General features: G+C 44.3%; 1 protein-coding gene across 1 annotated transcript in view; it reads left to right on the top strand.

Moving 5' to 3' along the window:
• Window positions 1-12248, top strand: part of nmnat1 (nicotinamide nucleotide adenylyltransferase 1) — a 48896-nt gene that overhangs the window by 23617 nt on the left and 13031 nt on the right. Inside the window, exon 7 of the mRNA XM_072586872.1 lies at window positions 12129-12209. Coding sequence (XP_072442973.1) covers window positions 12129-12209 — 81 coding nt within the window. The remainder of the gene's footprint in view (window positions 1-12128; window positions 12210-12248) is intronic.

Raw genomic sequence — 12248 nt, 5'->3', positions numbered from 1 at the left:
AGTACAGTGAAAAGTATACAAGTCGCAACTTACAACACCAACTTAAATACAAGGTATCTGGGCATGATCATTAAATACAAATCCTTAAAGGAAAAAAGTTAGAAAAATAAAGAAATAAAAAGCCCAGCATTACGGATCATAATATTTCGAAATGTTGTCAATATGTGGATATGTTATTAATTATAGGGGGACAAACACGGAGTTTAGAAGGATGGGGGAGGTCGGGGTGGGGAGTGGAAATGATTGAAATTTACAAAATACTGACAGGCCTGGGTGTGGAGAAGATGTTTCTACAAGTCGGAGACACTAGGACCCGAACGCTCAGCCTCAGAGTGAAGTTAATGTTTCAGTTTGTTCAGAACTTTTTAAAATTAGTTTTTAATCAGACAAAAGGCCCTCTCTGTGAACCATGAACTCTGTTTCTCTTTTCACAATTGCTGCCAGACCTGCTGAGAACTTCCAGAAATTTCTGTTATCATTTCAATTTTCTCTGGAAGCTGCCATATTTTATTTTTGTATGAAAGCTTGACAGGGGCCTGACCGACATTTTTTTCTCAAACAGCATCACCAAGCATGACCTGGTTCTGTCGTATTGATGAGTTATTGGTGCACACCAGCTGACTGCCACTCTCGCTGAGAGACTGCACTTTGATGTAAATTCACTGATTTTATTGTTCTTTGGCACATTTGTTGCTGGGTCTGTACTTGATGGAGTTTAATTGAAACTTACAGATTACTGAGAGGCCTGGAAAGAGCGGACATGGTGAAGATGTTTTCACCAGTAGGAGAGACTAGGACCTGAGGGCAAAGCCTCAGAGTGAAGGATGAGATGAGGAGGAATTTCTTCAGCCAGAGGAGGGGGAGTCTGTGGAACTCATTGCTTCAGAGGGCTGGGGGGGCCAAATCATTTTCGTTAAGACAGAGGTAGGTAGGTTCCAAATTTGAAAGGGTACTAAGGGTCACAGGGAGAATGCAGGAGATGGGTTGAGAAGCATAACGAGTTTTGAGAAGATTTGTAGCTCAGGTTGAGGTTCTGGATGTAGGTTTGCTCACTGAGCAAACACCAGTTAGCCACAAAATGACATGACCCTCTCTCACTAGTATCCTTACATACAGATAAGGAAGGACACCACTTCGACTGGGACAACACATCTATCTTTGGACAAGCCAAACAGAGACACGCACGAGAATTCCTAGAAGCATGGCATTCCAACCGGAACTCTAACAACAAACACATCAAGTTAGACCCTATCTGCCACCCCCTGAGAAAAAGCCAGGAGATGACATCACCACAGGAAATGACATTAAGCATATAAATAGAAAGCAGGAATCATGTACACTGTTTCGCCTGAGACCCACTGAAGATGTTACCTAATAGGGTGACAAAGCGTCTGAAAATGAACCTCCCAGCTCAGCGAGCAAACCTACATCCAGTTGGGAAACATATCAGTCATGATCGAATGGTGGAACAGATTCAATAGACTGAATTCTGCTCTTACATTTTATGATCTATATGAAGGAAAGTCAAGGAAGGCAAAATTCAAACTGAGCACGAAGAAAATAAGAGACTAAAATCCTGATATTCGAATGTTTACCTCCGTTGGAGCATAGCACCACAACCCCGAGGCTGCCACATTAAGGATATTGAAGGCTGAGAGAGACAGAGTTTTAACCAGGAAGGGTTATGAGGAAGAGATAGGAGAGCAGAGGTGAGGGTTATCGGATCAGCTGTGATCACATTGAATGGCAGGGCAGCTTCACTGAGCTGAATGACCCACTTTGCTCCTGTGTGTTATGCTCTAATTATCATTTAGAGAAAAATCACATCAGATGCTGAGACAGAAATGTATTGAGATGAGGGGAGGGCTGCAGTCTGATAAAAATTTGATCGACATTTTCATAGTGAGCTGGAACTGCTCCATTGTTTTCTCCCGTTCCTGTACCTCTGAAATGAGCGCAGAGCTGACCAACAGCTCTTCAGTGCTTACCAAACTCCTGAATCATTCTGTGAATTAGCCCACTTCTTTAATCGTTCCTCAAAGTCCTCTTCAATATCTTCCCTGCCGTAGTGAGGTCACCATTAATTGCCCAGCCCTACCTGTACTTAATAACTCTTCCTGTTTAATTGGATTCATTATTTAAACTAATTGTTTCTGTAATTAAATATGCCAACAACTTATCACGTTTTTAATGCTTTAAAGTGCTTGAAGGGGAAGAGCTGATTCTAAAACAGAAATATTGAATGAGACTGAAATGGTTATGTGAATTCTGCTTAGAGGACTTTGAAGATAAGTCTCCGATTACCCTTCTGGAACGTCAGTAACCTTTTAAGAGTTGCATGTAAACAAGTTAAGGGAAAGTGAGGACTGCAGATGCTGGAGATCAGAGCTGAAAATGTGTTGCTGGAAAAGTGCAGCAGGTCAGGCAGCATCCAAGGAGCAGGAGAATCGACGTTTTGGGCATAAGCCCTTCTTCAGGAATGAGGAGGGTGTGCCAAGCAGGCTAAGATAAAAGGTAGGGAGGAGGGACTTAGGGGAGGGGCGTTGGGAATGCGATAGGTTGAAGGAGGTTAAGGTCAGGGTGATAGGCCAGAGAGGGGGTGGGGGCGGAGAGGTCGGGAAGAAGATTGCAGGTCAAGAAGGCGGTGCTGAGTCTGAGGGTTGGGACTGAGATAAGGTGGGGGGAGGGGAAATGAGGAAGCTGGAGAAATCTACATTCATCCCTTGTGGTTGGAGGGTTCCTAGGCGGAAGATGAGGCGCTCTTCCTCCAGGCGTCATGTTGCCATGGTCTGGCGATGGAGGAGGCCAAGGACCTGCATGTCCTTGGCGGAGTGGGAGGGGGAGTTAAAGTATTCAGCCACGGGGTGGTTGGGTTGGTTGGTGCGGGTGTCCCATAGGTGTTCTCTGAAACGTTTCGCAAGTAGGCGGCCTGTCTCCCCAATGTGTAGGAGGCCACATCGGGTGCAGCGGATGCAGTAAATGATGTGTGTGGAGGTGCAGGTGAACTTGTGACGGATATGGAAGGATCCATTGGGGCCTTGGAGGGAAGTGAGGGGGGAGGTGTGGGCGCAAGTTTTACATTTCTTGCGGTTGCAGGGGAAGGTGCCGGGAGTGGAGGTTGGGTTGGTGGGGGGTGTGGACCTGACGAGGGAGTCGCGGAGGGAGTGGTCTTTCTGGAAAGCTGATAGGGATAGGGGAGGGAAATATATCCCTGGTGGTGGGGTCCGTTTGGAGGTGGCGGAAATGACGACGGATGATACGATGTATATGGAGGTTGGTGGAGTGGTAGGTGAGGACCAGTGGGGTTCTGTCCTGGTGATGATTGGAGGGGCGGGGTTCAAGGGCGGAGGAGTGGGAAGTGGAGGAGATGCGGTGGAGGGCATCATCAACCACGTCTGAGGGGAAATTTCGGTCTTTGAAGAAGGAGACCATCTGGGTTGTTCGGTATTGGAATTGGTCCTCCTGGGAGCAGATGCGGTGGAGGCGAAGGAATTGGGAATATGGGATGGCGTTTTTACAGGGGGCAGGGTGGGAGGAGGTGTAGTCTGGGTAGCTGTGGGAGTCGGTCGGTTTATAATAAACGTCCGTGTTGAGTCGGTCGCCCGAGATAGAAATGGAGAGGTCTAGGAAGGGGAGGGAGGAGTCTGAGACGGTCCAGGTAAATTTGAGGTTGGGGTGGAAGGTGTTGGTAAAGTGGATGAACTGTTCAACCTCCTCATGGGAGCACGAGGTAGCACCGATACAGTCATCGATGTAGCAGAGGAAAAGGTGGGGGGTGGTGGCAGTGTAGCTGTGGAAGATGGACTGTTCCACATATCCTACGAAGAGGCAGGCATAGCTGGGGCCCATGCGGGTGCCCATGGCTACTCCTTTGGTTTGGAGGAAGTGGGAGAATTGGAAAGAGAAGTTGTTTGGAGGAAGTGGGAAACAAGTTGATCCTGTCACACAGTAGAGCTGAATCAGAGTGTTGGCCAGACTATGGACATTAATCCCTGTCATTCATGACTCATTGTTTTGACTTGCCATTAATCAGCAGCTCTGTCATTGCGTGCCTTTTGCAAAATAATGCAAGATCAGCAGGAATGTGTAGATCCAAGTGTATATTTAGCCAATCCATCAGTTCCTATTACTGAGGATTCCTGAAGCCAAGTGTTAGGTTTTTCTCTAAAATTGGGAATCTCAACTGGGTGGAAGACTAAAATAGGAATATCAGGGATGAAACCTTAAGTGCAGCCCCAAATAAATAATCAGTGCCCATTTATATCCTTCCTGATTTACCTTATCTTTTAGATCAATAATTCACTCATTGCCCAATTTGCAGTCCTGTCAAAGATTCACTTCATCTCGGTGAACGCTTTCTAAATAAAGGTTGCAGGATTTATTTACTCTGGATGTCTGACCTATTTCAACATGAGTGAAAACCAACAATTGTAAGCCTGGGAGTTACAGCTGGAAGTTGATGGACTAACGTCTTCAGCCTCACATACTTCTCCACTGAACTCATTTGCACAAAATTCCTCTGAAAAAAGAATTCCTCTGTCCATTTGGATGTCTCATTTAATTCTGTAGCAAAAACATAAATGTTTCAAAAAAGAAATTATAGAAGTTTATAAAACCATGAGAGGCATGGATAGGGTGAAAAGTCAAGGTATTTTCCCCAAGGTAGGGGAGTCCAAAACTAGAGGGCATAGGTTTTGGGTGAGAGGGGAAAGATTTAAAAGAAACTTAAGAGGCAATGGTTTCACAGAGGGTGGTGCGTATATGGAATGAGGTGCCAGAGGACGTGGTGGGGGTGGGTACAATTACAACATTTAAAAAGCATCTGGATGGGTACATGAATAGGAAGGATTTAGAGGGATATGGGCCAAATGCTTGCAAATGGACAGAAGGATCTGTTTTTGTGCTGTACATTTCTATGACTCGACAAGGTTCCCCATGGGAGACTGATTAGCAAGGTTAGATCTCATAGAATACAGGGAGAACTAGCCATTTGGATACAGGGTTTGCTCAAAGGTAGAAGACAGAGGGTGATGGTAGAGAGTTGTTTTTCAGACTGGAGTCCTGTGACCAATGGAGTGCTACAAGGATCAATGCTGGGTCCACTACTTTTCATCATTTATATAAACAATTTGGATGTGAGCGTAAGAGGTACAGTTAGTAAGTTTGCAGATGACACCAAAATTGGAGGTGTAGTGGACAGCGAAGAAGGTTACCTCAGATTACAACAGGATCTGGACCAGATGGGCCAGTAGGCTAAGAAGTAGCAGATGGAGTTTAATTCAGATAAATGCGAGGTGCTGCATTTTGGGAAAGCAAATCTCAGCAGGACTTATACACTTAATGGTAAGGTCCTAGGGAGTGTTGCTGAACAAAGAGACCTTGGAGTGCAAGTTCATAGCTCCTTGAAAGTAGAATCGCAGATTTATAGGATAATGAAGACGACATTTGGTATGCTTTCCTTTATTGGTCAGAATATTGAGTACAGAAGTTGGGAGGTCATGTTGCAGGTGTACAGGACATTGGTTAGGCCACTGTTGGAATATTTCATGCAATTCTGGTCTCCTTCCTATTGGAAGGATGTTGTGAAACTTGAAAGGGTTCAGAAAAGATTTACAAGGATGTTGCCAGAGTGGGAGGATTTGAGCTATAGGGAGAGTTTGAATAGGCTGGGGCTGTTTTACCTGGAGCATTGGAGGCTGAGGAGTGACCTTATAGAGGTTTATAAAATCATGAGGGGCATGGATAGGATAAATAGACAAAGTCTTTTCCCTGGAGTGGGGCAGTTCAGAACTAGAGGGCATAGGTTTGGGGTGAGAGGAGAAAGATATGAAAGGTGACTTAAGAGGCAATGTTTTCACGCAGACGGTGGTACATATATGGAAGGAGCTGCCAGAGGATGTGGTGGAGGCTGGTACAATTGCAGCACTTAAAAAGCATCTGGATGGGTATATGAATAGGAAGGGTTTGGAGGGATATGGGCCACGTACTGGCAGGTGGGACTAGATTGGGTTGGGATATCTGGTCAGCATGGAAGAGTTGAATGGAAGGGTCTGTTTCCGTGCTGTATCTCTCTATAACTCGATAATGTAATTGACAAAAAAAATTCAGCTTAATTTGGATGGAATAGTTACAATTAGCCATTTCGTCTTAGCTGGGGATCTGTCAGGAGAGGACACCAAGCCATTCAAGTGAAGTACAGTTGATTTGTTGGTTTGGTTGAGATTAGAGTTGACCAGTGGTTTAGGAACTGAATGAACCTCCAATGAAATTGACTTTGTCCCATCATTTCTGGGAAAGTATTTCTCAACATTGACTGAAATCACACAGTTCGTTTAGACATCCTTGTGGGCTATGGGGATGGAACAGGGGAATAGAACTGCCTGCATTGCTCTACAGAGAGCTAGCATGGACTCAGTGGGCAGGAAGGCCCCATTCTATTCCATTGAGTGTCTACGTTAGTTGAGTAAAATAATCACCGAGGGTTGGGGTTAGTTAGCTCAGTTGGCTGGGCAGCTGCTTTGCAATGCAAAATGATGTTAACAGTATGGGTTTAATTCTCAACCCCTTCCCTTGCCTGAGGCATGGTAGTCCTCAGGTTCAACCATCACCAGTCATCTCTCCCTAATGAGAACGTGGCACTATGGCAACTTTATTATTCACTACTTTCTTTCATGCAAAAGGTAATTAAAATGAACAGTTCTGCTTAACTACTGTTGTGGCATTGTATTACAGTTTTCTTATTATCTTACTATTTATTATATTTGCTTGGCAGTAAAAATACAATTAATTACCTTCAACTAAAGTCTCAGAGGTTCCTTACAGGGAAAAACATGTCGGTTTAGTGTTTGCAGTTTTTGCAGTTTCCTCACTGTCTCCGTTTCACTGAGAGTCACATTGATGGAACAAGCCTCCTGGATCTGAAATGTCCTGGCATGTGGATGGTTGCAAGTTACTGATTGATGAGTAAAGGCAGCCCCATAGATCCCAGTGACATATCAACATGCAGCGGTACAAGAAGGCAGCTCACCAAGAAGTCTTCTCAAGGGAACTCAGGGATGGGCAATAAAGACTGGTCCCGCCAGTGACACCCACATCCCCATAATGAATAAAAAAGACCAAGTGAGTTGGTAAGGTCAATGGAAATATGGGTACTGCAGATGCTGGAGATTAGAGTCAAGATTAGAGTGGTGCTGGAAAAGCACAGCAGGTCAGGCAGCATCCAAGGAGCAGGAGAATTGACATTTCGGGCAAAAGCCCTTCGTCAAGAATGAGGACTGATGAAGGGCTTTTGCCTGAAATGTCGATTCCCCTGCTCCTCAGATGCTGCCTGACCTGCTGTGCTTTGCCAGCACCACTCTAATCAATGAAAATATTATCCCATTGAGACTTATGCTGTAAGATTCACCGGAGGTGTTAGCAGGAAAGTGGGACAATGAAACTCTGTAAGCATCACGCCATGTTACCACTGATGCAGAAGACCCCAACTGCAGCATTCCATGTCGGGATTGATTTTATGAACTCCCCCATGAACCTTGTCCGATCTACAAGTAACTTAAATGGCAACAATGTGCATTTGGAATACTGATTGTCGAGGCTACCAAGATATGGGAAATGGTCCCACCTTGTTGAAGAGTTGAATCCAGAGACAGGGCTCCAGAGGTGACCTCAGGTTTCCAAAAATGATGGAGGCTTGGCAGCTCAGGAGCCAGAGTCGAGAGTGTGGTGCTGGAAAAACACAGCAGGTTAGGCAGCATCTGAGGAGCAGAAGAGTCGGTGTTTCAGGCATAAGCCCTTCAACAGGAATTGAAGTGCACAGGAACTAGGTCAGGCGAGTAAGTGAATGGTACTCAGAGGGAGATAAAGTACTTGTTTTTATGTTTTGTAGTTTGTTAGGAAGAGAGGGCGAAAATGAGAAATCTGATTTTGGAGAGTAGCGGCTGAGGTTGTGAATGGTTTATTGTTTGTAGCTGGTATGATTCACAATGGCAGGAAAACCCTACCTGCTGAAATGTTCCAGGAAATCAGCAACACTTTCAAAGTTGCAAAGATGTGCATGTTCGGGTGGATTGGCCATGCTAAATTACCCATAGTGTCCAGGGATGTACAGACTAGGTGGGTTAGCCATGGAAAATATAGGGTTACAGAAATAGGGTAGAGGGTAGGGTCTGGGTGGGATGCTCTCGGAGGGGTGGTGTTGACTCGATGGGTCAAACGACCTGCTTCCACAATGTAGGGATTCTATGATTCTATGACTTTTTTAATCAATGGGACAGTGGGAGCCGCTTGGGAGATGACACTGTTTCCATGTGTTTCATGAAAGGTGCATTTTATCAGAGGCTTCAAAGAGCGAGTAGGGCAGTGATCTGGAGCTTAGTTTCTGGGTGAGCACAATCTATAAATGCAAGCTTCATGTTGGAGGTTGGACAGTTTTTGATTTTGGGTTGAAGGCAGAACAGTCTCCCATCTGGTTTATTGTCTCCATGCCAGTAGATAATTTGTTGGTGGTGAGGTGCAGAATTGTAGCAAGGGAATTGAAGAAGAAGCATAGGGTCAAAGGTATATGTGTGTATAACCTTGCAGTTGTAATCAGGTCTTCAAAAGATAATGTATGGTGGACAGACAGGACTCAAAGTTTACTTGGTGAAAAGGTATTGTCCCTACTTTCCCAATTTAGACATTTGTGCAACAAATTAGATTAGATTCCCTACAGTGTGGAAACAGGCCCTTCAGCCCAACAAGCCCACACCGACCCTCCAAAGAGTAACCCACCCAGACCAATTTCCCTCTGACTAATGCACCTAATACTATGGGCAATTTAGCCAATTCACCTGACCTGCACATCTTTGGACTGTGGGAGGAAACCGGAGCACCCAGAGGAAACCCAGGCAGACATGTGGAGAATGTACAAACTCCAAACAGACAGTTGCCTGAGGCTGGAATTGAACCCAGGTGAATGGAGCTGTGAGGCAGCAGTGCTAACCACTGAGCCACTGTGCCGCCCCAAAATTGGTCCAGTTTTCCCATTCTTTGTACCAGGGTAGGTAGTTCACAAGCTCCATATGTGGGTGAAAAAGTCACTGCCCATAATATTTCACCCATTGGAGACCCAACTAAAATCTGCTACCTTGGCATTGTCACAGGGACTGATACTGCGCTTTCCTGGTCTCCACAACTCAGTACTTCCTGTGAAACATTGCTGGACCAGCGGGAATGTGAGTGAGCTCAACATTCTGTTAAACAAAGATGAAATAACTATGGGTGCTGGAAATCAGAAACAAAAACAAAAACAGGAAGTTCTGAAGAAGGGGCACTGGACCGAAACATTAACTCTGATTTCTCTCCACAGTTGCTGCAAAACCTGTTGAGTTTTCCCAGCAGTTTCTGTTAAACCTATGCTGAAGCTGATAACAGCGTTTCTCAGAATCATCTGAAGTTCCAAATCCAACTTTTCAGCTTCTCAGCTGAGACAGCAGATTGAGAAAGCTAGCAGTCACAAGCACAGACAATTGATCGCAACCTAGTCAATATCCCGTCAGCAAAAAGAACAGTCCAGCCTTCGAGTTTCTGCTGGTTCCTAATCCCCACCTCCTAGTGTCAACATGCACTGTTGTACATGAAGGGTATTATTAAGCCAGAGAGGGTTCTAAAGAGATTTACCGGGATTTTGTCAGCAATAGAGGGTTTGCAGTATGGGGAGAGGCTGGGACTTTTTTCACCGGAGGAAGTTGAGGAGTAACCTTATAACAGTTTATAAAATCATGAGGGGTATAGTTAAAGTGAGTGTTGTTCCCCTAGGGTGGGGATTCCAAGACTAAGGGGCATATTTTTAAGATGAGAGGAGAAAGATTTTAAAAAGGCATGGGGGCAATTTTCTTTTACTCAGAGTGTAGTTCATGTGTGGAATGAACTTCCAGAGGAAGTGATGGACACAGGTACAGTTACAATGTTTAAAAGACATTTTGATAAGTACGTGAATTAGAAATATTTGGGAAGATTTGGGCCAAGCATAAATAGGTGTTTAGTTTGGGATTATGGTCAGCATGGACTGGTTCGACTGAAGGGTCTGATTCTGTCCTCTATAACTACACAAATCTGTCTCACTAACTGTTTCAACAAACCAATGTGTGGGATGGGTAGTCAACAGTTCCATTTCATCATCATCCTCTGGTTAGCAAAGAGTTAATGAAAAGTTAAAGAGCACAATGATAGGTGTGTCTTGTTCCTGCATTGTTTTTAACTGTGCGTTTTTCAAACACAGAAGGAAGAAAATCACAATACCATGTTTCAGCCAATTCTTTGTTAGAGCAATCCCAAAATGTTCCCATTGAACATATTCCATCAACCTGCTTCAAATATTTCTCTGAAAGGATAGTCATCTCTGCATCAGCCACTTCCCATGATTAAACATACCATGCTCCTAATAAGTGACACAAACAGAAAGAGTGTTAACAAAAGTTAAGAGCAAAAGTTGAATGCAACAGGTAATGCTTTTCTTTTTGTAATCAGAATGCAGAATACCTGACCTCAGGAAAATATAAGTATGCCTATGTTCATTTCATTCGAAAGAATCCGCAAACAGTACTGTCTGATATTTAGTCATAGCCACAGAGTTGTGCAGCATGGAAACAGACCTTTGATCCAACTTGTCCATGCCAACCAGAAATCATTAAGTCACAGAGTCCTACAGCACAGAGACAGGCCCTTTGGCCCAAACTGGTCCAGGCCGACCAAAATGTCCATCCATGCTAGCCCCATTTCCCAGCACTGCTCCTGCCTGAAACATCGATTTTCCTGCTCCTCAGATGCTGCCTGACCTGCTGTGCTTTTCCAGCACCACTCTCATCTTGACTCATATCCTTCTAATCCTTTCCCATCCATGTATCTGTCCAAATGTCTTTTAAATGTTGAGAATGTACCCACCTCAACCACTTGCACTGGCAGCTCATTCCTTGTGCGTACCACCCTCTGTATAAAAAGGTTGCCCCTCAGGTTCCCTTTTATTTGTTCCCCTCTAACCTTAAACTGATGCCATGTAGTCCTCGATTCCTAAATTAATCTAGTTCCATTTGCCAGCATTTGGCCCTCTAAACTCTTCCTATTCATATATCCATCCAGATGCCTTTTAAATGTTTTAATTGCACCAGCCTCCACCATTTCCTCTGGCAGCTCTTTCCATACATGCATCATCCTCTGTGTGAAAAAGTTGTCACTTTTAAATCTTTACCCTCTCACCTTAAACCTATGTGCTCGAGGTTTGGACTCCCCCACCCCAGGGAAAAGACCTTGGCTATTCACCCTGTCTGTGTCCCTCATGGTTTTATACACCTCTACAAGGTCCCCCCTCAGCCTCCAATGTTCCAGGGAAACAGCCCCAGCCTGTTCAGCCTCTCCCTATAGCTGGGTTCCTATGCCTTCAAATAAGGAAAACAAGATTGATAAAAAGTGAAGGGAATAAAACATTGCCTTTTTAAAATTCATTCATGGGATGTGGTCATCACAGTTAGGCCAGCATGTATTACCCATCTCTAATTGTCCAGAGGGGCAGTTGATAGTCAATCACATTGCTGTGGGTCTGGAGTCACCTCTAGGCCAGGCCAGGTAAGAAGGGTAGCTTCCTTCTCTAAAGGACATTTGTGAACAAATGGGTTTTCCCAACAGTCAATTCATGGTCATTATTAGATCTTTCATTCCAGATCTTTATTGAATTCAATTTCATTCAAATGTATTGAATCCATACTGACTTCAAATTCCACCATGGCACGATTTAAACCCAGGCTCCTGGAACATTACCTGTGTCTCTGGATTCATAGTCATCAAGTGATAGTACCACTAGGCCATCACCTCATATGCTTCTCATATCTATGTATTTACTTTTAAAACAGAACCTAGTTTTAATAATTTTTTGTTCACTGTCCTTTTATATTTGCTGAGGGAAATTACATGTTTTAATGCCTGCCCATACTGACCTTTACTTACAGTCTAGTTGGCAGTTTCTGTCCATAGGTCACTTTCTGTTCTTTTCCAGTTAGTTTGTTGAATTTGCTCAACAGTGTTTGCAGGTTCACAGCTACTGGCCTCCCACTGGCATTACCTCTCCATTTCAACTTGTGCTGATTGTACCTTTTGATTTTCTACAATGTCGACCGATTTCAATGGCACCTGGAACATTATCAGCAATGACAACTTCGAGTCTTACATGCAAGCCCTGGGTGAGTGTGAAAACATTTCAATGTAGAATTCTGACGCAA

The sequence above is a fragment of the Chiloscyllium punctatum genome, chromosome 16, assembly GCF_047496795.1.
Source record: "Chiloscyllium punctatum isolate Juve2018m chromosome 16, sChiPun1.3, whole genome shotgun sequence".
Lineage (NCBI taxonomy): Eukaryota > Metazoa > Chordata > Chondrichthyes > Orectolobiformes > Hemiscylliidae > Chiloscyllium > Chiloscyllium punctatum.
Note: the sequence above shows the minus strand (reverse complement) of the source record. Positions and strands in the feature narration are given on the sequence as shown.